At 54.6% G+C, this 25,913-nt stretch overlaps 3 protein-coding genes across 4 annotated transcripts in view; all 3 read right to left on the bottom strand.

Moving 5' to 3' along the window:
- Positions 1 to 4,153, bottom strand: part of RABL6 (RAB, member RAS oncogene family like 6) — a 53,706-nt gene extending 49,553 nt beyond the window's left edge. The window contains exon 1 of one of the 2 annotated variants that reach the window (XM_014881033.2): positions 3,693 to 4,153. In XM_014881033.2, coding sequence (XP_014736519.1) covers positions 3,693 to 3,822 — 130 coding nt within the window. In that variant the 5' untranslated portion in view covers positions 3,823 to 4,153. The remainder of the gene's footprint in view (positions 1 to 3,692) is intronic. The other variant, XM_088177407.1, reaches the window with a different exon arrangement.
- Positions 4,154 to 5,052: 899 nt separating this feature from the next.
- On the bottom strand, positions 5,053 to 11,317 carry AMBP (alpha-1-microglobulin/bikunin precursor). Its single transcript, XM_088177405.1, has 10 exons — positions 11,223 to 11,317; positions 9,892 to 10,034; positions 9,527 to 9,603; positions 8,943 to 9,056; positions 8,222 to 8,323; positions 7,562 to 7,599; positions 6,683 to 6,761; positions 6,430 to 6,597; positions 6,107 to 6,283; positions 5,053 to 5,194 (listed from the first exon to the last, which is right to left on the bottom strand). The coding sequence occupies exons 1-10, from the start codon at positions 11,271 to 11,273 to the stop codon at positions 5,163 to 5,165; spliced, it is 981 nt and encodes a 326-aa protein (XP_088033531.1). The 5' UTR covers positions 11,274 to 11,317; the 3' UTR covers positions 5,053 to 5,162.
- An 11,008-nt stretch (positions 11,318 to 22,325) lies between these two features.
- NRARP (NOTCH regulated ankyrin repeat protein) lies at positions 22,326 to 25,226 on the bottom strand. The gene has a single exon (XM_014881098.2). It carries the CDS (start codon positions 25,224 to 25,226, stop codon positions 24,873 to 24,875), a length of 354 nt encoding a protein of 117 aa, XP_014736584.1. The 3' UTR covers positions 22,326 to 24,872.
- Positions 25,227 to 25,913: the final 687 nt, after the last annotated feature.

Below are 25,913 nucleotides of genomic sequence, written 5' to 3'. Positions count from 1 at the left end.
ATCTGTGAGAAGCAGGGTAGGGATGGGGAATAGATCAAGAGGCAAGGAAAAAGCTAAACAAATCACTTTATTCATATTGTCAGGAAAACTAGAAGGATTTCCATTCTCCAGATGGGGAAATGAAAGCAGAGCAGCAATGAAAGACGATCCAGGCCCAGAGAACAGGTCTGAGACCAACTAAGAACTAGAAACCAGGAATTCCCAGCTTTGCCCACATTCCTTCAGGACTCTACAGCAAAGATCTCGAAACTAATAACCTCATGGAAAGGGTCATAACTTTATTCTCATTAAGGTTTTTGGGATTTCACTTGATGCACAAACACCTGTGCCAGCCACAGGAGAAAACAAGAGAAGGCAGGAAGTGGCAGGAAGAGGAGAAGCCTTCCTTTTGGGAGTGGTGTGGAATGAAAATACTTAACAGTGAGTCTGGGAACTACAACTCCAAAGCAATGCAAAAGAAGTAAGGACTATAATGCTTACTAAAAAGACACATGTGCTAAGTTTTGTCTTATAAGGCAGAAAAATTAATAAGAAGAGGGAGCGTGAGGAATTCTTGGAGCCTTTGGTATCCCAGCACCAGTGACTGTTCAGCTTGTGCTCCAAGCACACACAGCATTGGGATTTGTCGAGTGACACACTGGATGCAGTATGTAAAGCCCAGAGCAAGGGTTCCATGTCTGGGGAATAGGATGGATGAACATTTGGCACCTCCGTGTCTTTTGTTCCTGTCCCTGATCAGCAAATCCCAGGACCATTGCTTTCTCATCACTGCCTTACATAAATGGTTACGTTTGAGCATCCTGGTGCTCAAAATTACGTTCTGCAACTGCTCTTGTAATTTATTCAAACAAGCACTGCTGCCAAAAGGCATGAGAGCCACTTCCTTTTACTCGCTCTTGCCACGCTCCCTCATGGAGCCTTGGAACAGCCACACAGCACACCTGATGCAGGGTAGCCCAAGCAGGAAAACAAGAGCAAGTTTTCACAAAGACTGGCTCCCCACCCCTGGAATCATGATCCTTTATAAACATTCCAGCCATGACATACATGGCACGAACCCACATCATTTTCAGCTCTGTGCTTTCTGAGTGCGCGGGGAACTCTGGTGTTAATTGGATGTGAACCACAGCAACTTCATGCAGATGGTACAGTGTTTGTGTGCTGGAATGCAGTATGGAAATGCTTTTGTTTTACAATAGGATGTCCAGAGCAAAGGACGCGATTCCTGCCAAAGGCTGGTACTGGTCTCTGCTCTCATAATTTCATTAGAAATATAAACTTTCCCACCCTGCAATGTTCTTCCTTTAGAAAAGTTTACTGTGTCAGAGAGAGACCATCAAAACCAATCATTTGGGTTCAGCTTAGCACTCTATTCTACCCAGGGTCTGTAATCATCAGTGTCATGAAAACACCTCACAGCCTTCAGCATCATCTCAAACACAGGACTATCTGTGACAAAATGTACCTGAGAGCCGCAGGGCTGGCACAGCAGGGGTTGCTCTGAGCCCAGAGAGGCACCCAGAGCCAGGTACAAGGCCTGTGTCCCAGCCTGCTTCATCAGTGAACAACCCAAGGTATTCTCAGCACGCTATATTTCTGGGAAGGAAACAGGTTTCATTCAGGATCTGATGCTGCACAGAAACATTTCTGTATAACAAATCACAGCGCCCTTTGGTTTAGGCAGTTCCAGGGAAACAGAGGAGCTGTAAAGATCTTTGTGCTAACGGTGGCTCCAAACTACATCCTGCATTCCCCTGCGGAATGTCAGGAATTTGACAAGAAAGGAGAACTGGCAATGCACAGGATTTGCAGTTCTGCCCTTCCTGAGCAATGGTCTTTGTAATGACATTCCTTCACAGCCCACCTTCAACTGAGACCACCTCACCATGCCGGAATGTTCGCCATCTCCCCAGTGCCACGGCTAAGAGGGGTATCTGGAAGCCCTTTTGTAAGCCAGCCCGTGGTGTGTCCTATAAATATTACATAACAGTGATGCTGGGAAGAGTTACTATGGAGATTGGAAAGGTTGCCTTAAGGCAGTGACAGAAAGCTGCAGTTTTCAGCTATAAAGCAGTAACTAGAACACAAATCCTGGTAAGACAGAGCACAAACCAAAAACCTTTCCTGAGGCTTTCACTAAAGAGACAAAAAGCAGGGAAGCTACAGTTAGCATTTTTGGCTTTGCACAAACGGCCATTGGATGGCAGGTGCCCATCCACAGGTCTGGCATGATGCAGTTGCCACGGAGCAGAGCTGGACCCATCCTGTGCCAGCAGGATGCAGCTGATCCCTTTTGTCCGCAGCACAAACCTCCCCTGTCTGAGAAGTCAGCTCCTGGCTCTTATATAATTCACAAGCTGGTATTAGCTACCTGATCTCTGGCACTCAGCTGCCTGTGCAGCACACAGGTCTTCTGGGTTGTGGCCACATGAAGCCTCTGCACAAACCAACAGTCTGAAACCAGCAGACCTCCAGTACGTATTTAAGGATGCAGTGCTGTTTTCCAAGGCAGCACCTTCATCCTCAGCCCCATCTTTCACTGGAAATCCAGTCTCAACAATCACACTGCTGCTTTTCACATTCAGGACTCTTTGCTAAGACACTAATTTTATAAATTAAATAGCACTAGCATATCTGCAGATGTGCTATGGATAAAGGCACCAAATGCTCTCTCTAGTAAAGGAGAGCACTTTGGAACCTCCGTCCCAAAGCACAGCCAAGAGCCATAATATTAAACAAAATAAAAAACATCCCAAAACCCAAAGTGTAACTTCTCTCTCACTGTTTCAGACCAAGATCCAACAGAAGCTCTATTCCACCAACATGTGTGCCTTCACAGAAACTATCCAGTGCCACGTTTACAAATCAGTCTTTTTCCCACCTGCCAATCTCTCAGCCTTCTGCAACCTGCCTCCCCTGCCTGCCTACAGATGAGCTGGTATTCACAGTGCTCTATGGAACCAGCTCTATTTTCAGCAGGAATGACATAACTGCTGTCCCTGTCTCACAATTGTTACTTTGGGACGTATTTCACATACTTGCAATGCCCTCCTGAAACACTGTATTAAAAATCACCTTTACTGAGCTAGAAGAGAAAAATGCAGCCCCAAGCCTCCTCACTGAGAGGAAAATAATTCTGAAACCGTTTCCTCGAGAAAAGAGTATCAGTTGCAGAAAAGACAGCCAGGAAGAAACGATGTACCAAGGGCACACAGAGGTATTCGCTGTCCACTTTTTACTAAAGCCTGGCAGGGTTGGGCTTTTTAATAGACTCTCACCATGCGACCACTACAGCTTAATTATAAACACCATTCTCCTCCGCGGCAGGGAAGGTCACCCACGCACTCAGGGGAGTTACCCTCTTGATGCTCGAACTGACACAAACTCATGTACCAGGCACTCTCTCCTATGCCACAGCCAGCAGGCAGCGCTCCGGGACGCTGCTGCACCGCGGGTCGCGAGTCCTGCACCAGAAGATAAAAGTTTCCCATCCCTCACTCCTCCCACGAGCTCCAACATTTAATTCCAAACTTGGCTTTGAGCGAATACGGATAAAAGCACCAACCAGCACAAAGAAAGCTCACGTACTCCCAGCCCCTCTGCGGTCCCTGGGCACCCCACGGGCCAGCAGACAGGGCCGCCCGCTTCCCCCCGGGCTGGCCGAGCCGCCGCGGCCCAGCGCTCCGACTCACTGTTATACTGGACTCCCTTGGCGAACCTCCTCTGCAGCGCCTGGTTCATGGACTGCAGCCCCGCAGGAATGTTTTTGTCGCGGACCGCAGCCTGGTCCGAGCCCACCAGCTTCTTCAGGGCCGAGAACATCTTCGTGGTCCCACACCTGCACCCCGGGGAACGGGCCGAGCGCGAGCTCAGGGGCCGGGCGGCCGCGGCGGAGGCACGGGGCGGCTCAGGGCTGCGGCGGGGCCGGCCCGGCCATGCGGGGCGGAGGTGTGGGGGCCCAGCCCGGCAGGAGGAAGCTACGCCGGGGAGGGGGGGCACTATCAGGGCATGTCCCGGCGCGAGGCGGTGGAGCCCGTGCCAGGGTCCGGCGCGGGGCGGTGGGGCCGGGCCGCTCAGCCCCGCCGGGGGCCGGTGCCGGAAGCCGGACGTGAGGAGCGGGGGCGGCGCGGGCCTCCCGCCGCCGCCATCTTGGGTCTTCCGCCTCACCGCGGGGGGCCGGGGCACGCGCGGCGCGGGTACGGCGGCCGGCGAGGGACAGAAGGGCACGGAGCGCAGTCGCCGCGGCGACCCCCCGGGAACCTTCCCGTGACCACCTCGAAGGCCGAGTGCAGCCCAACCCGCCCAAGTACCCCTCAGCGCGACCCCCATAACCCCGGCCATGCCCTCCTGGGACCCCCGCAGCCCCCCAAGACTCTCGCAATCCCCTCTTGTCAGCTTCACAGTCCCACACCCGTGACCCCCATAACCCCTCGCGAGGCCACCGCAGCATCCCTGGGAGACCACCCCCAAAACACCTCTAATCCCTTCCTGGGACCCCTGTGCCCCCTGGGACTGCCATAACCCGTGTCGTCTGCTCCTGTGCCAGCCCCATTTTCCCGTGACCCTCATAACCCTGTAACTCTTCTGTGACCCCCTCAGGGTCCTCTCTAACACCCCATAATCCCATGCTGCAAACCCCATATAACCCCCTGTGATTGCCCTCCCTCCCCGTGCCCTCCATCTCGGCCACACACGACTCTCCCCGGTCCCACCATGATCCCGAGCCAGCTCCAATCATTCACCTTTAGGGACGAGCAGACACTTGTACCCTCTCTTGCTGTCCCCTCCCTGGCAGCCCACCCCATCCCCTGGGAAATGGGGACTGGACCCCATCCAGTAGGACCCCTGTGCCCTCCCGGCCACCCGGCCCTGTGTGGGCAGAAGGCAGAGGCTTGAGGAAGGGGCAGAGACTCAGTGGGGAGAACCCAATAACCCCACAGAGGTGGGGACACCCACCAGGGAGGCCAGAGAAGACCCCACAGCATCCCCTGCCCCTCCTGTGCCCCCCACCCCACTTCCCACCAGCTTGAGGATTGACACTGGGCTCTTTGGTCACATGAGAGACATTTACTGTTGGAGGAATACTCCTGTGCTGCCACAGCTTCCAGCACCATCCTGCAAGACCATGGTATTGGGTGCCAGCCCCTCATCCTCTGCCTGCATCAGTTTGAGAGATGCAGGAACTCCTCATCCTCTGCAAGTGGAGAGACACAGCTGGTGATGGACAGACCCTCAGACCCTTCATCACCCTGCAGTCACAGATGATGGATGTTGCTTCCCACTTTGTCCCTGCCACCAGTGATGGATAAGGGTAGCAGCCTAGACCATCTGTGCATACCCCTGCTGTCCCACATTTCATATCCCACGTGGTGGCATTAATGTACTTTATATTGCTGGCAGGGATTATAAAAGATGGGTTCTGCACTAAGACAGGTCCTATCTCCCATCTGTGTGGTCAGGCCAAGTCCCCAGCTCCTGCCCTCCTGGAAACAGGCTTGCCCAGGGCTAGATATGGTGGAAGATGACTCAGTTGCTCAAGACTCTGCATGAAGATTTTCTCTGCCACACTCCTGACAACCTGGTCATCACTTCCCCTGGTGGCTGAGTGATGAGGGGCTGTTGCCTCCACTGCTCCCCACTGCACCCCAACCTGCCTGGGGATGTTCCCTGTCTCATCAAGACCACACTGAAGTTCAGTCATGGCCTCAGCATGTCTGCAGCCTGCCCAGCCTCGCTGTACCATACTGTCTGTGGATTAATGGCCATATTCCCCACCCAGGACAGATCCCTCCTAGGCACAGCACGAAACCATCCCATACCCATCACGGACCCATGACAAACCCACCCCAGCCCAAGGACACACCCATCCTGACCCAGAATGATCCATCCGAGGCAGAGCACAAAACCAACCCAGACCCATTCTAGAGCCAGACTGATCCTGAACCCATGACAAACCCATCCCAGGCCCACGAGGGACTCATCCTTGACCCATCCAGAGTCAGGACAGATCCATCCAGGACAGCCCTGTCCCCACCCCAGGCAGACCCTGTGCAGGACAGGAGGTGGTGCAGGCTGCTGCCCTGGGATGGGGGGCCAAGGGGAATACCTGCCAGCTGAGGAGCCCCACAGTACTCCTTGCACTCCTTCTCTGAGTAGAACTGGTTTCCATTGCCTTTGCAGCCCCCATAGCTGAAGGTGATGCACTTGCCCTGTGCTGCATCGAAGGCCCAGCGTGTCACCAGTGCCTGGCAGGGACCTGGGACAATGGGCAGCCTGCAGGCAGCTGCAGGGACAGGAGCTGCGTGAGGCAGGGGGCCCAGGGACCCCCACACCTCCCACATGGATACCAGACACATGGCATTCAAGGCAGTCCTTTGTGATGCCTCAGCAAAGGCACCTCCAGTGCTCTGGCCCAGCCAGGATTCTCACCCTCGGTCCGGCATGCCTGCAGGCATTCCTTTTCTGAGTAGAAGTTGTTGCCATTGCCCAGACAGCCTCCATAGAGGAAAGTTTCACAGGCCATGGAGGAGGAGTTGTAGAAGAAGCGGGAGAGCATCCCGCTGCAGGGCCCGGGGTCCCGGCTCAGCCGGCACGAGTCTGTGGATCAGCACACCATGGGTCACAGGCAAATGGGAGTGCAGGCCAGGGGGATCCCGATGCAGCCTCCTCCCCTTGGACCTACCTTCCTTATTGCCAGTGTAAGTGGGCAGGGGTCCTGCGGCTGAGCCCTCCTCCAGGGGCAGGACTGCTCTCCGTGCCCTCTGCACCAGTAAGGAAGCACAGAGCTGCCATCAGTCCCTGCCTGTGGGACCTGCTGCCCACCTCAGGGGTACCTTCAGGGGCACCTCAGGTTCCAACCCTCCTCTGTGCTCCCTGCACATCTCCAGTCATTGATCTCAGGTCTGCAGGCTGTGATCCCTCCACACCTCATGATCTTCCCAGCCCTATGCTCTTTCAGGGTGAGGTCCAGAATCTCAGGTTGTGGATTAAGACACCCAAAGTGCCCAAGTCATGCCCCATGCTGGGGATGTACCTCAATGGTGTGTTACCTGCTCTGGAGTCAACTGAGTTGTTTCTCCTATGTAAGTCCCATTTCCCCTGGAAAATCTTTCAACACTCAGCCCTGAGAGGCTGGGAGGTGCTGAGTGATGGAAGTTGAAGGACCAGTGAGTGCTAAGCTTCCCCATCCCTGGAGAAGGGGCCTACAGCCTGGCTGGAACACACACAGACAGGCAAGGTGCAAGGAAACACCAGCAACCTTCACACTGTGAAAAAAATCAGAGTAGGAAAAGGCTTCTACTTGGAAATAAACTCTTGTGCCCACCTGGCCATCAGGACCCTCCCCCTGCAGCCTGCACCTCCCTAGCCCCCATCCTTGCAAGCAAAGCCCATCAGCAGAGGGGGAAGAGCAATTCCCAGGATGGTCAGTGGAGCCACTGCCCAAACAACATGTCCTGCCCATGGAGCCTTCTCCCTGGACACCTGATCCCCAGTGAGTTTGGCTTGGAAGGGATGTCTCTGACCTTGATCCACTTCAGAAGGTCCCAGCTGGCCTACTCACCTGGGGAGCATTTTCAGTCTCCTGAGGAACACATTCACCTGGCGCAGGAGAGAAGATGAGCAGTGTGAGAGGAGAGGTGGTCCTGACAAACTCACCTCAATGAGTCCAGCACTGTGCACACACAGAACCCTGGGCAAGGGGACACCCTCCCACTTCCACCCCAAGGTTCTTCCCCTCTTTCTGCTTTCCACTTCCCACTCACAGAAGCACCATCCTAAAATGGCCATACCTCCCTTCATCTCCCAAAAATCCCCACGCTCCCCTAGGTCCCCCCAAAATCCCCCACACACACCCTCCCCCCCCCACACACTGCCATCATGCTAGCCCCTTCTGAACCCCAGACTGAGCAAGGAGCCTCCCAGGTGCTGGCAGCACCCAGCCTGGGGACCAGACACAAGGGTCCCATGCCCTCATCCCAGCACAATGGTGTGGCTCCATTGACCTGACAGCCCAGCATGGATCCCTCTGACTGGAATCTGATTTCTCTGGTGGAATCCTGACCAGTACGTGGCTTTATTTCCTTTTCATCCTATGCTTCCAAAGCATTTGTCTCTCCTCCCTTCCTCCTGAGCATCTCTCATCTCCCCAGCTCGGCAGACCCAGAATGAGCAGCTGGAGTGTTCTGGCAGCGTGAGAGGTACATGCCCCATGGGAGGTTACCTCTGTTGGCCAGGATGAAGATGGAGTCTTCAGGGATGCCCATCTCCAGAGCCAGCTGATGGAAAGACTCAATGAGGTCCTCCCGCAGCTCCGGACTTCTCCCTAGGAAAGAGAATGGGCTGTGAGCAGGGCTGGTGTGGGAGTGCAGCCACCAAGCACCCACCGAGTTCAGGTGGCTGCAGGCAGGCGGGTGCAACACCTCCAGCGTCCTGGTCCTTCCCAGCACAGAATCAGGGAAGCAAAGCTTGAGCCCAACCATTGACACAGCACTGCTATGTCCACTCTAAAACATGTCCCTAAGCTCCACACCTACATATTTTTTGAACCTTTCCAGGCACAGTGATGTCACTGCTTCCCTGGACAGCCTGTTGTTCTTGACCAGCCTTGACCAAGGGCTTGGACAAAGTGGGTTTAATGTTTCTTAATAATGGAAGACAGAATCTCCTGCCACTTCAGGGCTGGGTTTCCTCGAAGCAGATATCATCACCTTCATCCCAAACACCATGCTGTTTTGGATGTTCAGTGCCTGATGTAGCTCTTATGGAGCCAAGAGACTCCACTTCTGTCATGCCAAAGATGAGCTGGTCTAAGCCACCATTTCCAAAACCCACGGGCAGATCCCTTAAGGCCGAAGGAGCTGAGAGACCCTTGGGTGGTGTTTTTGAGCTGTGCTGGTCCACCCTAGAGCCTGCTTGCCCTCAAGTGCCATGGACAGACATACCATACAGCTTCAGGGTGGTGCTTGGACCAAAACTGCTTTTCTTCTTTATCAGAATGACAGCATATTCTTCATAGTTGGTACGGAGCACATAGGACTGAATAGACACATGCCATTCTGGGTGAGACAGACACACAGGGATGTCATTCCTGCCCCTCACGGTGAGATGCAGCAGAGTAGGACAGTCCTAAAGCTGGGAGCTGAAACCAGGCATCTAATTTAAAAAACATAATTTTTGGGAAGCAGACTCAGATACAGCCATGACTCCCTTTAGGCTCACCAGTCTGAGGGGATTGGAAACCAAGAGCTGCGAACAACTGAGATACCACTAATACTCCTGAAGTGTGGCTGGTCCCTGCCCCAGCCTGGGACCCTGTGGACAGGAGCGACCTGCTGCAACATCTCATCATCCTGTGGCTATGCAGGGACGGTGCTCAAACAGTCCTTTCCCCTCAGCTTTACTCTATACTTTGGCTAGAAATGACCCATACTGTGGAGTGGCCTCTGAGCCCTGCTCTTCTGAACCCCTCTGCCAGCTCTCCCCAGAGCTGGTCCCCATCTCCCAGCCATGCCTCACTCCAACTCACTGGGATTGTAGTAGGTGTATTTGCCAGGGGTGCTGGTTTTCTGGTACTCTCCTGAGATTTGTGTGCAGTCACCTTGCCTGGAGAGAGGAAGAAAACAATCAGCTACTTGGAGGGATTGTTTTCCTGGTTATGGTATGAAAATCATGTCTGGAGCACCAAGGCCATGGTGCAGGACCCCTGAAACTGCGCTGCCCAAGGCATCAGGTATTTGAGCCAAATCCACTCCCTCCTCAGGGCTTGAATGCCAAGCAGAGCAAGTAACCCCTGTGTCTGTCCCAGCCCTTGGGAGAAGGAGCACCCTGGGTGAGGTGGCTTTGGAGGAGGCTCAAGCACCTCCAGCAGTGCTCCCAGCAGTGCCCCCATACCTCAGCCTGGTGCTGGTAGTGCTGATTTGGTCAGTGCTGGGGCCAGGGCTCAGCACCAATGTGCCCATGCTGAACTTCTCCTTGTAGTTCTTCATCCATTTGCAGGTTGTGCCAATGGCGATGTCGAACCATTTCCCGTACATCTACAGGGAGAAGAGAGAGACATCTGCACCATGAGCCCTCCTCACCAAGGGGGGATATCACCTGGTTTTGTGCAGAGTTTAAATATTCCTGACCCAGGGAGAAACTGAGAGGTGGTGATGCAGGGTGCTGAGGCCAGAGCTGCTGCAGGACTTGGGAAGTGTATCAGCACTAAGCAGAATTTTCCTTGGTTCCCTGACTACGAGGCAGGGCTGGAGGCATCAGGCTGGCATCCCCCCATGTATAGCAGTGAGACCCAGACCTTGGCACACAGGCAGGGCTGTATGAAACCTGGCAGGGGACAGGGCGCATTGTGGGGGATTTCTCAGGCAGCCTGCATCCCACAGAAATCCTGCATGCTGAACCACAGACATTCCACAGGACTGGGATGCAGGCTGCTGAGAAATCCCACAGACTGCAGCTGTCCCCTGCAGGCTTCATACCAGCCCCTTGCCTGTGTGCCAAGGTCTGGGCTCTCACTGCTATACCAGGGGAGTGCCCAGGCCTGATGCCTTCCTGCACTGCCTCGTAGTCAGGGAACCAAGGAAAATTCTGCTTAGTGAATGATACACTTACCCCAGTCCTTTGCCCGCAGCTTAAGGACTCAGCACCCTGCCATTACCCCTCTCAGCCTATTCTCCTGGCACTTGGATATCTTCCTCTGCACAAAACCAGGTGATATCCCCCCTTGAGTGAGGAGGGAAAGGAGACCCCAAATAATCATGGCTGGTGTCTTCGGAGTGCTGCTGAGCCTCAGCACTCCAGTGGGATCCTGGACTCTGCGCTGCCCCCACTGTGCAGCACTGTGACCTTCAGACCAGGGGCAGCGGGGCCAGCCAGCCTGCGGGGGGGCTGCCGGGGGAGGTGAGGTGTACGGCCCAGGGAGCACCACTGTCCTTGGTGGTGGTGGGGATTTGCAGGGAGCTGTGTGGGGTGCAGGGGTGGAGAAGAGCACCATCCCAGCCACACCAGGCTGAGCTCCTCACTCTTGCCTGTTCCTACACCATGGGGCCAGGAGTTGTCTTTCTCGTTATTCTGTGTTGGGACTCATATTCCTGCTCTGTCATCCTACAAAGAGCCCCAGCCCTGATGGACCAACCTGACCCTGTGGTGAGGAGAGCACTGAGGGATGCCCAGTGCTTACCCCAAGCTATCTAAGCAGTGTCCATAGGGAACGGAGCCTGAGTTACCTGCTCCCCTTTTGGACCCCTTGCAGGCAGTCCCAAGCTGATGGCCAACATCCAGGATCCAGCTGGGTGTTACCCATCCCAGAGTCGAGGGTCCCTGGGCCGGGAGGAGCGGGAAATGCTGGGCCATCCTCAATCTTTCCCAGCAGTGTTTGCCTTTGTGGGATGATTAACAGAAACCAAACAGCCCGAGGGAAACTGCAAACAGAGCAAAGGGCAAGAACCCCCCTCCAGGTGGCAACGGCCCAATATTCATGGCGAAGGGCCAGAGTTGGTGGCACACTGGCAGAATTCAGCCGGACTTTCACCCTCCACTCCCCCGCAGTCACTGACGGACCCTTGGATAAGGACCAGTAGGTGCTGCTGCCCGGGCACGGGGCTGCGAGATAGCGGTGGTCCTGGCAGAGACAGCCTGGACATCTCCACAAACAGATTTCCTGCACATCCCGGTGTGTCGGGAGCGCGATGCAGACGCAGACCTGCGGCACAAGTGCCTTCGGTAGCCCCCCACCCTCCTCGCCCCGCCTACTCTCTCCAGAGGAGCGTCTCCGGGGCACCAAAACCCTGGGCTCCGGCCCCCAAGCCGGAGGTCCGTCCTCTGGGTGCCCGGCGGGGTCCCCGCTGCCCCGGTTCCTCCATCACTAGGTGGCAGCCGGCGGTAAGGAATGACAGCCCGGCTCTGTCCCTGCCGCAGTCACTGGCGAAGGGAGGGTTCCTCTGAGCCCCCTTCCTGTGTCCGGGCAGCCATGGGCACCGGAGAAGGCTGTACTTAGAGAAGGCTTGGAAAAGACAGGGAGAGCGACTTTTTACACGGGCAGATAGTGACAGGACAAGAGGCAACTATTTTAAACTAAAAGAGGAGAGATTTATATTAGATATTAGGAAGAAATTGTTACCTGTGAGGGTGGGAAGGCCCTGGCACAGGTTGTACAGAGGGGTTGTGACTGCCCCATCCCTGGAAGTGTTCAAGGTCAGGTTGGACGGGGCTTGGAGCACCCTGGGATAGTGGAAGGTGTCCCTGCCCATGGCAGGGGCGTGGAACTGGATGAGCTTTATGGTCCCTTCCAAGCCAAATCGGTCGGGAATTCTATGACTTGTAAGAGGACATCAGGGAAACCTCAGAAGATACTGCCTTGTGAGTCACGGAGTGCTTGGGAGCACATCTCTCATGCTCCTCACACAGAAAAGTTGAGCGTTCAGCAAAGGGCAGAGCAAAGGGAAACAAGGCTGGACTGAGAAGGGAAGTGCAACCCAAAGGCCACAACAGACCCAAATCACTCCCAGCTCACAGGAGGGCTAGGGGAGAGTGCAGAGATGTCCCTGATGAAGGCAGGATGGGACTGGCTCCATCTTTGGCCCAGGGACTCATGTCCTCTCCCAGTGTGTCCCTTGGCACTTAGCACCAATCAGAACTAGAGGGCAGCTGCCAAACTGCCGGTGCAGCACTACTGGGCTGCTGATGGGTGGCAACAGCCTGTGATGGCCTGTGTGTCAAGACTGGTGCTCAGCCACATCTGGGCACATGGGATCGCAAGAGGGATGGATAGTAGAGCGAGAGGACAGCTGGGGTAGCTGGTTCCCCAGAGCTGTTCTCTGGGACATCCCCTGGTACGGCTGTGCAGGTGCAGAAATGGAACCTCCACCTGACTGGAGCGGCACTTGGAGCAGCATCTCAAAGTGGAGATGGCACAGCCTTAAGTCCATCTGGGAGCTGTGTTATTACCCTTGGGTTGAGTGTCGGTGTGCCACTGGGTGTTCCATGTGTGCTCTGAGCTGCCTGGTCAATGTGTCTTCAGCCGGAAGCATCAACCAGGCTTCTCCGTGCCCGGAGATGAGGAGTCACATCTGCCCACACATGTCTGTCTGCACGGCTCTTCCCTGCCTGGCTTCTCCACCCCAAAACCCTGGGAACCCTTTCCATGCATGCCTGGAGGGCAATGCCGCCCTGTCCCCGTCCCGGCGCTCGCCCCGTGCCCGAGCCAGCACCCGGCTGTGCAGATGCTCCTCCGCCGCGCCGGGTCGCAGCCTCCACCTTCACGTGCGCCTGCTTTTTGTGTCCTTTTCGCTGCGGGTCGGGCTCTACCCCGTCCCTCCCGCCCCTCCGCCTCCCGCGCCCCCCGGCGCAGCCCCCACCGGAGCCAGCCACACACACAAGTGAACTTTTCTGCGTTTTCCAGCAATTAAAAAGAATAAAGCAACAGTTGTCTCCAGGCAGGGCATGGATCCTGGTGACCCTGATTTTCTGTGTGGCTGGGCAGGGTGAATGGGGCTATTGAGACCCCGATGACTGGCATCTCCACTCCAGGATTGTCTCCTCTTCCAAGTCCCCCTCCCCGCGCTCTCCTCCTCCTTACCCTCCTCCTCGCTTTCAATTTCCTTCCTGCAGAGAGCTGCTCATCCCCTTCCCATTGGCTAAAGGCCTGAAAGGGAATGGAGGAGACAAGGGAAGGATTAAAGACGCTCTGCTTAGGAGCAGGCAGCCTGAATACAAGATGCACCGTCTGGGAAAGAATGGAGGCTTAGTGGGGCACCAGATCAGACCCGCCCCCGCCGCATTCAACCCGACCTGCATTCCTGCATTGCTAAGCAGGGACCTTTCTCCCCGGCCAACCCCTCGGAGGGACGCCCCGGACCTCTGTCCCACCTGCTGACGCAGGTAGACCTGCCCAGGCTGGTCCCACCACACCCCTCGAGGGGCAGCCACGATGGAAGACAGCAGTGCTGCGGTGCTTGGAGGACCCCTGAGCCAGCCTGTCTAGCTCAGGACACAATGTCCCCAGCCAGTCCCACAAGGATGAGGAGGCAGTTGGGGCAGCACTTGGAGCAGTGTGGGAGCAATGTGGAGCAATCCGGGTCTCTGGGACGTTCCCAGCCCTCGCCCCAGCAGAGCTATTGGCCTCATCCTGCAGCGCTGGAGGCTTTGGAGCTCAAAGGAAGGCTGGAACCTGCAGCAAAGTGGGGTCTTTTAGACCTAGAGAAGGGCTGGGGCTCTTCCAGCCACAGCCTTGGCAGCAGAGATGGTGATGCCCCAGGGCTTGTTAACCATGTTGTCTCTTAGAAGATCCTCTAAAACCCCACAGTGTTCCTTTACCCTTCTCAGCACCTCCCAGAGCCATGCAGGTCCGGGTGCAAAAGGGGCTGCTCTGGGGGCAGGTCTGGGGCAGAGGCATTCCCTGCTAGGGCTGGTCCTCGGAAGGGCTGGAGCAGAGAGAGATGGGCTCAGGGTCACGCTGAGAATGAGGGGTCCCCGAGGGCAATGGTGAACCATGGTGACCTCTCACTGACCCATGGAGAGACACATGGGGAGTCAGTCAGGAGCACACTGTGGTGTTGGCAGCATCTGAGGCCTTCCATGCCTTTCCATGCCAGGTCAACCCTTCATGTCCTGCCTCTACCTGAGGCACAGGTAGAAGTGAATGTCCTGGTCAAAGTGGTGTAGCACAGTTGACCACTGTCTCTGCCCAAGGATACTCCATGGAAGCTGGAGCAGCACAGCCCCTACCTGTTTCTGATGAGCTGAGTCAATCTGTAGTTTGCACACAAGCTCCCTATGGGAAGGACCATGAACTGGGAATTTGAGGCTGACTCCTGGCTAGAGCTGGTTTCCTTCATGGGATAGGGGGAGGTTGTTCTCAGAAACCTCTTGGGGTCCCTGCTGACATTCACTCCAGAGAGCTGATTTCTGGGGGAACACATCCCAGCCCAGCCCAGCTCAGAGTGAACACGATTCTCCCTGGCCTGAGGAGCTGGGTGGTCTGCAGTGGGAAGCAGGGATGGGATGGGCCAGCCAAGTCCTATAGCTCTGAAACCTCACCTGTGAAGGCACCTCAGAGACCCCACACTGAGGAGCAACTCGGGGAGCTGGGGATCTCATGCAGGGACACCCTCGGGCACTTCTCACACAGCCTTGGGGTCCTGCATGGCAGGGAGAGGGGTCTGAGCTCCTGTGTCCCATGTCCCATGTAGTGGTTAACATCATTTTCAGTTTCATGAGGGTTGTCCCACCTCTCCCCATTTTCTGACCTGGATCTGGTCTGGTCTGGTCCCTCGTGCACCCCAAATCTGTGCAGCACCTGCAGTGGTCAGGATGGAGCCCTGGTGAGCAGGTAAACATGAATGTAGGAGCCCAGGGAGGTGGCCTGTCAGGGCAGCCTTGATCTGAACTCCATATTGCACTGGTGCAGAGCTGGATTCGGGCACCAAAGGACAGCACTGTGTGCCAGCTGAGACGCTTCAGGGTGCACAGGACACCTGGGATGGCTCCAGAACCTGGGGCAGAGGCCAGGAAGGACGTGTCAGGACATCACAAGCAGTAAAATGAGTTTAGGGAAGCTCTTTGTGCTGCCATCCTTCCCCTTCTTCCACTGTGGAATACAGATGCCACCTCAGATGGACCCCCATGGTCAGAGCTGAATCCCACCCCACTGACCAAGCTGTGCAGGAGGGTCCCAGGTGCTTCTGCATCCTGAACACCACAGGTGACCATCATGATCTCCATGGTCCACCTGGCATCATTAATTCCTAACATGTTAAATCCATGAATTTAAAAGATTCTTCGGTATTTGATACTAAAAGGCCAGTCTCCTGGAGTTCTTTGATTCCAGCAGAAACTTAGTCCCTGAGAAGAGCATGAAATCCTTCCTGGAGGTGAGCGTCCATTTCCATCCCAGAAGGCAGAAGAAGAAAATGCCCACCTGTTTTTCCTCCAGAGAAGAGTCCCATCCTTTCAGGCTTTCCACCACCAGCCTCAGCAGTTGATAGGGAGCCTACTGCATATCTACCTGTATCCCTGCCTCCTTCTATGGTCTTTGCACCAGAAACTGCTCTGACTTTAGGACAAAATAGGTACAGTGGGTATGAAATCATCAGTTTTGGTATAAGGGGTATCTGTTATCAGCCCAAGGCACCTGCTATGCTGGGAAGGCACCAGCTGTGGTGAGACAGCAATGGCTGGTCATTGCTCAGGGGCTGCTGGGCTGTGCCTGGCCTGGCAGGCGCACTCTCCCTCCTCACCCATCACCAGCATCAAGAGAGCCGCTCTTGCCTGGGGAAGATCTTCAGCCCACACTCAAATCTGAGTGTCCCCATGGCCCTGTCCTTGCTGTAGCACTTCCCAGCACTGCCAGTGGGCAGGAGATGTGGGGGCCCCCATCAGCTGCCTATAGGAGCCAGGGGCTCCATCCCACTGGAGAAGCCGAAGAGTCCCATGTGGGGCAGAAGCCCGGATCTCAACAACTGGTCCCCCTGTGCGGTGCCAGAGGCTTTTGTCCTCCCTCCGCCGAGCCCAGGGGCCGGAGCCGGGTGATTCCCAGCCCAGAGGGGATGGGGAGCCCGTCCCTCCGCCCTGCCCGATGGAGAGGGACCACGGGGCTTTCTCTTTAATGCAATGCTATGAATACTCAGGGTCTTTCTGCTCGCTGTTTAATGGATTTGAATGTGAAAAGGTGGTGGAATTGGGAAGAGGGGAAGAGAGGGGGGAGGCCAGGCCTCTTTGTTCGGGGATGCTGCTCCAGCCTTGGATTTATTTAGCATTTGGAGGGCTCTGGGGTCTTTCTCTCCTTCCTAGCCCTGCAAAGGCTTGCTCCCTTTTCTCTGCCTCATGCTTATTAGCATAGCAGCTGCTCAGGAGAGGGGCTAGGCAGGAGAAAAGGATCGAGCCATCCGGGAAATGAATAGGAGGGAAAAAAATAGCTTAAAAGGACAGAGGCTTTGAATGAGAGGGAGCAGTGAGTGGAAAATGGGACGGGGGTGGCTCAGAGTTGTCACCATAGCTGTGAATGTGAGCAAGGACAAATGTGAGGACCCACTGGGGACAGGCTCCCTGTCTGGGCACTGTGCTGGGGCCGAGGCCTGATCCTGGCACTGTGGCATGAGACCGGGGCTGCCCTGTGCTCCCCAGCTCTTGGCACAGGCAGCCAGGGGGTGCTGAACCAGCATCTTCCTGTCCCCCTCGGGCCACCAGGTGCCCCAGGGCCCTGAGGCTGGTTTGGGGTCCCCTGTCTGTGACCTCCGAAGCCTCCAGCCCACTAAGTAAGACCCAGTAAGTGTCATAGCACCAGCCAGATCCCCAAGGGTGGTGGGCTGCTGGAAATCCAGCAATCCTCTCCAAGGGGCAGACTGGGCATGGGATGGGGCACTCAGGGAAATCCTCAGGTCACACTTCAACCGGTGCCTCCAGCTCCTCCACCCACTCCAGGAAAAGCCCTCTAGCCACTGGGTGACTGAGTGGTTTAGGCATAATTAAAAGAAATCAGGAGTCCAGGGAGCTGCCACCCAGCTCCTGCCCCATCTAGAGGAGTGACCACACTGAGACATCAGAGTCTAGTCCAGGGCAGCCCTGAGGGCTGCACACATTCGGAGCCTGTTTGTTCAACTGTATTAATGCGTGAGAACATTGCTGGGGACTGCAAGTGAGTGAGAAGGGATTTTTCACCTGGAGAAAACAAGAACAGAGATGACAGTCTTGGGGTGAGAGGAGGCTGCAGAGTCACTGCTTCCAAGCAGAGGCTCTCCTTGGTTGCAGGATTCATTCGAAGCCAGGATCTGTTCATTGTACTGTCATGTTTCAGAGCACAAACCATCAGTCTCAGGGTGCTGCTCAGGCCCCCTGTGAAGGCTCAGCCCTCAAATGCATTACAGCAGAGCCACCAAGTGTTGGCCAGCCAATGTCCCCTCTGTCCATGTCCTCTCCAGATAGTGCTGTGCAGGGCTCTGCTCACTGGGCCACTGCTCTGTGCTCCAGAGGAGCACACACTGTCCCTGTCCTCCATGCCCCACTGAGGAGGGGTCAGCAGAGCTATAGCCATCCTACTGGGATAAACATGCAGCTGCTTGGGGAATTTTCCCCTTCCGGGGAGCCTCTTCCTAAAAAGTGCCAGGAGGACACCACCAGCTCACCTGGGCTGAGATCTGCCATCAGCTGACAGTGCTGCTGGAAATGCTGCTCTCCTTGGCTTGCCCTCAGGGCCTGCTCCCAGCCACAGAACACTCTTGGAGTCAGGCTGAAGGAGGAGCTTCCAATTAAAATAGTTATCTCAACCACCCCCAAACCCATCATCATTCTCCAGCTGTCCAACTTTGTTTCTCTCCATTCTTCTACTCATATCTTACCCATACATCCCATCAGGCCTCTATTCCCCATGCCTACCAGCCAGCTCCTCTCCCTGCATTCTTCCACCCCTCCATGACCCCAGTGAACCCCCCAGGCCCCCTGCCATCCCTCAATCCCTCCAGCCAAGCACCTTCCACCCTTCCAGATCCAAACCCCCTCCATTGTCTTCCCCAAAACCAGCCAAACCATGAAGTTGCCCTGCTTGACCATTTCTTCTCAGGAAGAGAAACCTGTTAACAAAAAAAAACCCAACAAAGCCCAGAATTCCACTGAACCTGCAAGTCTGTGTCCCACCCAGCCTGAGACCCAGACATCACCTCTCCCTGGGCACTCTAAGATGGATGCTTGTAGTGGCAGAGGAACATGGCAGCTGCAGAGGTTTTGGGAAAAGGTTTCTCCTTCCTGCACAAGGGACCAGCATCAATCCTGGGGGCACTTGCTCACCAAGGAGAAATTGGAGCTGCCTACACTGTGCTGGGACTATCCTGGGGAGGACACAGTCCTCCAAGTCTGGGGGTCTGTAGAGTGACAGTGATTTCAGGGCATGGAGGATGGCATTGAAAATCTCATGCTCGCCTCATGGCAGTACTTGAAGCTCATGTACACCCCATGAAGAGCAAAGAATTACTCCATGCTGCAGGAATGGGGTGACCTGGGATGGGGGGGACAGGACCTCTGTACCCAGTCTTGGCATCAAATACTGCAGCAGCTTTGGGTCAGCAGCAAAAACAGGCTGAAATCATGAGCTGTCCTGTCCTGCACGATGCACTGAGGATCCTGGTGCTGCTAACCATCCATCCGTCCATCCATCCATCCATCCATCCAACCATCCATCCTCCATCCAACCATCCGTCCATCTATCCGTCCATCCATCCATCCATCCATCCATCCATCCATCCATCCATCCAACCGTCCATCCGTCCATCCATCCGTCCATCCATCCATCCATCCATCCATCCATCCAACCGTACATCCATCCGTCCATCCATCCGTCCATCCATCCATCCATCCATCCACCCATCCATCCAACCATCCATCCTCCATCCATCCATCATCCATCCATCCTCCATCGTCCATCATCCATCCACAGGGATAGAGCCCAGAATGCCTTGAGAAGGGGCAAAAATTCTGAAGTTTGGAAGTTTGGAAATGGGCAGCCTGAGCCACTGGCTCCTCGCCGACCCCGAACAGAAGTTGATTGTGATTTTTTTTTGTTAGAAAAGGTAACTCCTCTTTGGACCATCGGGCTGTAGCATTATCATAGTTATACAAACGCCCAACAAAGCATCTATTTAAAATGTCCTGAGTTTTGATTACAGCCAGTCCCCTCTTGCTTGCCCTGTCGCTGTCTTTCTTTCTCATTTATTACTTACTGTGTTAAGCTCCCTGAAATTCAAATAAAATCCCACCTCCTCCCCCGCATCCATATGCAATGGCTGATTCAGCGCTGATGGCCAGGCTTGACGGATGAAGGGCAATAGAAGAGGAGACAAAGCTGTCAAACCTCGCCAGGCTGTGTTGACTTCCCATCGCCCCCCAGCCCGAGGGGAGCCCGATCCATCTGGTTTGGAGTCAGCAGCACAAACAAAAGCAAAAGACAATGGCAGGAAGCACTTGAAAGTTCAAATTCTTGCTTTGGTTTCTCTTGGAACAACAGCACCTACGTAATGCAGCCGACGGACAATGACATGCAGCCAGGAACAGGCAAAAATGCCAGAAGAATGTGCTTACACCACCAAACCAACCAAAATTTTTATGTTATTGGAACAAAAATAAAAAAGGGAAAGAAAAAAAGGGGGTAAAAAAGTCTTTTAAGTTCCTAGATTTCTTGGACAGAGTTTCTGTAGAGGAAAGCTGCAAAGTGGAGTGACCATGGGCCTTGGGAGGAGCTCCCCAGGGTGCTCAGCCCTGGGACTGGGGTTCAGCTGTGTCCTCAGCACATTTCCTCTGCCAGGGCCATCACATGTGGGGAACACAGAGGGGCTTTGCTGGGCTTAGCTCCAGGGGGCTGCCCAAAAAAGGGGCTGCTGGAGATCCTAGCCCACCCCATCCACTGTGGGGAGAGGAGCCACACACAGGAATGCTGCACTTCCCCAGAAAAACTTGTCCTTTGAGGTGGTGGCTGGCCCAGCCCAGGTCTCTGGGGCCCTGGGACAAGGTGAAGGGTGAGGAGCTGCAGGGCTGAGCAGAGCCAAGTGAGGCCAGCTCTGTGAAATCCCAATGCAGGCGCCAGGACGAGGTTTTGCAAAGGGATGAGGTTGGGGTTATTTCCACCTGCAAGTGTGATCCCGTGTGCCCTGAGGAGCACAGCCACTGTGAGGTTTGGTGGCCCAGGCTGGTGGTCAGTGTCACACAGTGCCATGGCTGGAGAGGGGAGCAGTACTTGTCCCACACCTCCAACAGATTTGGAGTCAGCAGCAGGACCTAGGGTGAAGGACCCCAATGACTACCAGTGGTTGTGACTGATGGTTTTGGCATCATCTTTTTTCTCCTGCTCAAGTCCATCCGGGTCACTTGGTGCCTGTATTGTCCACACTGGGCTGCTGCCCGGGGGGCTGCATGTCCCCAGGGCACCTGGGGACACCAACTGTTTCTGTGCCAGGCACTGGTCCGTGTTGGAAGCAGATGGCACAGGGTTTGGCACATTAGAGTGGAGTTTGGCCAACCAGGAAAGGTCACATTGAGCCTTTTCTCCAGGTTTTCCCCCTGCTGTATTTGCAGGACGTCACTCCTTGCATCCCTGGGAACCCACACCCAGAGCCAAACTAAGCACAACACGAATTTCCTTTGGATTTAGGCATTTGCAGAGCTGGCAGAATTACTGATAGAGAAAAAGCCTCATCTGACCCCCCAGTAGTGCCAGTATCGTACTTTCAAAGCCTGGGCAGGGCCCAGCAGTGCAGGCACGGGGCTGGGGCTGCCTCTGCTTTTCTCCTGCCCAGAGCAGCCGGGTCCTGCCAGGAAAGACTCCAGAGAAGGGCTCAGCCCTGCTGGGCACTGCTGCACTCCGAGCCACGCCAGAGGACAGAGATGCCTTTGGGGATGGAGAGGCCATACTGACCCTCACCCTGTGCCCCTTCCTTGGGGCAGCTGAAGACACCACTGACCCCAGCCCCACAGCCTGAGGGGCCTCAAACCCTTGCTGGGGCCCAGGCTGGTATCAAAAAGCTGGGAATGTTCACAGGGAGCTGCAGGGTGCTCAGCCAGACAGGCTGGGGCTGCAGCCCCAAAAATGCACCCCAAATTCCCCATCCCAGGACTGGCTGCTGAGGCTCTCCCCTCACACTGGGGAGAAGTAGCTTCTAAAGAAGTGTCTCAAACAGCATATGCCCATCCAGCACCAGTGTTTGGTCTGAGTCATCACCCCTCTACCAACCTATGAATGCTGAGATGGGGCAAACCAGGACACCCCTGAGCCCAGACAACCTCCTCCAGGCTGTGGGGAGGAGCCACACTTCCCCCCAGATCCACCCCAGCCATCCCCCTCTAGGAGTGCATCCAAACCCAGAATAGCTGCAGGTTTCACACCAGAAGAGACACCTGGGGTCCCAAGCCAGCCACCCTCCACCACAGGAAACACCCAGCATTGCCAATAACCACGTGGAAAAGAACAAACAAAACAGTCTTATATTTTTTTTATAAAAAGATCAATGAAAAATTTATTTATAAATTTTGCACTCTGGGGCTACACATCTATATCATACACTCAGGAATATGCTGTACTGTACAGACTTTATCCAGTTAGAAATGATCATATAGTGACCCACATACAGCTTCAATATAAGCCTAAAATTCTTAACATTAATTAACATAATTAAAAAAGGTATTCGCATCTAAAGAAAAATCTACAGAAAAACTCCTTTCTGGAGCAATCTGTGCATCAGCTTCAATGTCTGCTTATTTCACTGACATTATCAATATATTCTTCTTACAAAAATAATAATAATAATTAAAAAGATGACTGCTGGAAGGCAACCAGTCATGCACAAAAGAGCCTCCCCCACCTGCCTCTTTTTTTTTTCTTGTACTCCCCGTTTTGGCATGAAGGGTCAGCAGCACTATGAGCCAACAAGGGGGGTGGGGGGACCCTCATTTCAATTTGAATCAATCTGCATCCCTTTTACTTCTCAGGATCAAGAGAGACGGGGGTGTGGGGGTTGCATAGAAAATTGAAACTCTAGGGACTAGGAAGGGCAGCAGCTTTTCAGTAAAATACAAAGGGATGTAAAAATACATCAACTCACAATTTCAGAGCAAACCCCCTTCCCCGACATACAGTTTCCCAAAAATCTCAGCGTGTCTAAAGCTCCAGGAGGCTGGAAAGGAACAATACTTTTCTTCAACAACTCACCCAGCAATTCACACAGGAGATTCACAGTCTTAATAGGTATTTTATAAAAATATAAATATGGGTTACATCATGTTGTCTTTACAACACTGGACAGAGCTCCCTTTAGACTGGGTTTATAACCAAGATTTCTTTTTTAAAATCCATCTAGAACTCGGCTTTACAATACACTTTTTAATATCATGTCATAAATGTTATGACATTTCATTGTGGCAAATCCATTTACGTAAAAAAAATAATTGTGCAACCATCTGGTAACAATGATAAAACCTCACTAGGAAAGGTCTTGTTCCCACCCCGTAACTATCACACAGAAGCACCAGTGGAAGTGCTGGACACCCCCTTCCATGCTCACAGAAAGACTTCGGCCAAGCAGTTCCTTGCAAATTACAGCAATAACAGTAGACATTTTTGACAGGGCTTTTTTTCTTTTCCTTCGTTAAATCTGGAGCTTTTGAAATAATCTCAAATTGTTGAAATGGACACAGAGCAAAAACAAAAAACCCAACAAAACGCAAACAACTGCAGGTGAAACCATCAGAGACAAAGCAGAATATTCAGTGCAATGGGAAATTATCAGGGCAGACTCTAGGGGTTGTTTTTTTTCTTTTAGTTTTAAGACTAGGAAAAGAAAAAAATGAACAACAAAAAAAGCATATATCCCAAACCATATTTTTGAAACACTCACCACCAGCTTCAAACAAAACCAGGCTCACAATCTTCACCCACAAATATATACAGACATGATAAATAGGTAAGACACAACCCCAATAAACCAGCAGGTAACTATTTTCTTTTCTCTTTTTTAATCAGAATGGTTTGGATGCAGAGAGCAAGAGAGGAAAAAGTGGGGAGACAGCACTGATATGGATGGCTTTAGTGCAGACAGGGAGAAGAGGGCTGAAAGACCAGTGGGAGAAAGGAGACTTCTGAACTTTTCCGCATTTTCCAAATGGATGTTCTTGTGCCATAGCAATAAAAAAGCAGCATTTGCGATTATACGTGCAGTCACTTCAAAATGCGCCTTCGGGTGGCTTGCTCTGCTTCCTCCCTTTCCTTTATAAAGATATATACGACGGGATATATATCTCCTATAAAAGGCGGGTGAGTGTACGTACATCAAGTGAATCGTTCTGCATTGAGAAGTGTTATCCAAGTTTCACAAAAAGAAAAAATAAAAGTTCCCAAACTCTTTTCAGTAGTTTTCCAGCATCTCTGTAGGCAGCAGAGAGCGCTCGCGCGCCTTTTCTGTGCAAAAGCAAATCCTCTGCCTCTAGAGTTTATTTCACTTTTTTTTTTAAAGAAAAAAAACAGTCCAGGATTTGCTAATCCCCCTTTACAAACAAAACCACAAGGACTCAATGTCTTTTCCCAGGATCTCACGTGTGCTAAACAGATTCGTGGAGCGGGTGAGGACACAGATTTTCTTCAGACACCCAAGGAAGAACCAAAGCAGAAAACCCAATGCAAAAATCAACCAAACCCAGGAGCAATCGGGGTGAGAAAACCACGTCTGTCATATTCCAACGGAGTCGCCTCGACAAAAAAAGTCAGCGGTGGGAAAACACTGGGAGAACTTTGGGAGAGGAAGAAGACTTTCCTGCTCTTCCTCGCCAGGAAGGCCGCGGCCGGCCGGGAGCCTCAGCCCGCGGCCGGGGCTGGAACCAGAGAGGGAACCCCAGCACCAGTGGGGGTCTGCGGGGTGGCTTTTGGGGGGCGTTGAAATGAATTCGTTTCTGAGCCAGAACACTTTAAATGGGAGGATCGGGAGCGAGGGGGGACGGGGAGGGGGATTAAATATTAGCAGAGAGGGAATGGGGGGCGTTAAAGCATCTGCCCAGATGTCAAACTGAAACCGTGAATACTGTGAGTGCAGCCGAGGTAGATGGAGGAAAAAAAACCCATGTTACAGTAGGAAACAACCCTTGGAAAATTAAAAAAAACCAAACAAACAACCAACCAAAAAACTTAAAAATGTAAAAGCGGTAGCGTGTTCTGCGTGGGGCCCCAAATCTTCGCCAAACCCCCCCGGGCGGGGGCGGGAGCAGCTCTGGCGGCCGGGGAAGGTCCCCGGCATCACCGGGGGAGCAGGAGCCGGCATCGCCGGGGGAGCGCGGGGTGGGGGGAGCCCGGCATCACGGGGCGAGCGGTTCCGGTATCACCGGGCGAGCGGAGCGCGGGGGCAGCCCCGGCATCACCGTGCGCCGGCGGAGTATTTGGCCTTGGTAATCAGGTAGAGGACGATGTCCTGGTGGCCCCCGAAGGCGGCGATGTGCAGGGCGCTCCAGCCGTCGCGGTTGGCCAGGCGGATGTCGGCGCCGAACTTGACCAGGAGCTTGACGAGCTCGAGGTTGCCGTCGATGACGGACTGGTGCAGAGCCGTCTGCCCCTCGGGCCCGAAGGAGTTGACGTTGAACTCGCAGTTCGTCATGTTCTGCAGCAGCGACTGCAGCTCCTTGGTGTTGCCGCGCCGCACCGCCTCCTGGAACACCCGCTGGCTGGGGGGCGGCGGCGGCGCCGCGCACGGCGACACCTCGCTCTGGCTCATGCCGCCGCCTCGGCCCCGCCGCCCCGCATGGACGGCGACGGCGGCGCCCGCCCGGGCATGCGGCGGCGGCGGGCGGGCGGGCGGTGCTGCGGCCGCTGCCGGGGCCGGGCTGGGGTGCCGGGGGTGCCGCCGCTGCCGCCGCGCCCCGGCCCCGCCACTCCTTCGCACGCTGCTCCGCTACCCGCGCCCCGCGCCTCTGCAGCACCCCGGCCCGCGCGCGCCTTTTACCCGCCCTTTTATTTGCATAACAATGGCACGGCCGTGACGCAACGCGGGGGCGGGGCCACTAGCCGCGCGATTATTGGTCCGAATGGCGCAAGGGGCGTGGCAGAGAGGGGAGGACACTCCCCCTCGCGGGATGAGCGGTCGCGCTACGAAGGAGGGAGGGAGGGAGGGGGCGATGGGGGGCGCTCCCGCCTCGGCTCCGCTAGGCTCCTCTTGGGGCTGCGCTCGGCTCCGTTCGGTTCCGTCCGGCTCGGCTCGGCTCGGCTCGGCTCGGCTCGGCTCGGGACCTTCAGCCAGGACCCGCAAGAATGTCGGTCACCAAGGGGCTTCGGTTACCTCCGATTTGGGGTGACACCATGTTGCTGCGGGTTTGTGTCCCCATGAGCCAACAGGGACAGGTCACAGAACAGAACGGGACGTTCAGCTCCCGGAGTCCATCCCCTCTCCCAGGGGGGATCCACT

The sequence above is a fragment of the Sturnus vulgaris genome, chromosome 22 (assembly GCF_052056855.1).
Source record: "Sturnus vulgaris isolate bStuVul1 chromosome 22, bStuVul1.hap1, whole genome shotgun sequence".
Taxonomy (NCBI): Eukaryota; Metazoa; Chordata; class Aves; order Passeriformes; family Sturnidae; genus Sturnus; species Sturnus vulgaris.
The sequence above is the reverse complement of the archived record's forward strand: the minus strand, read 5'-3'. Positions and strand labels throughout refer to the sequence as shown.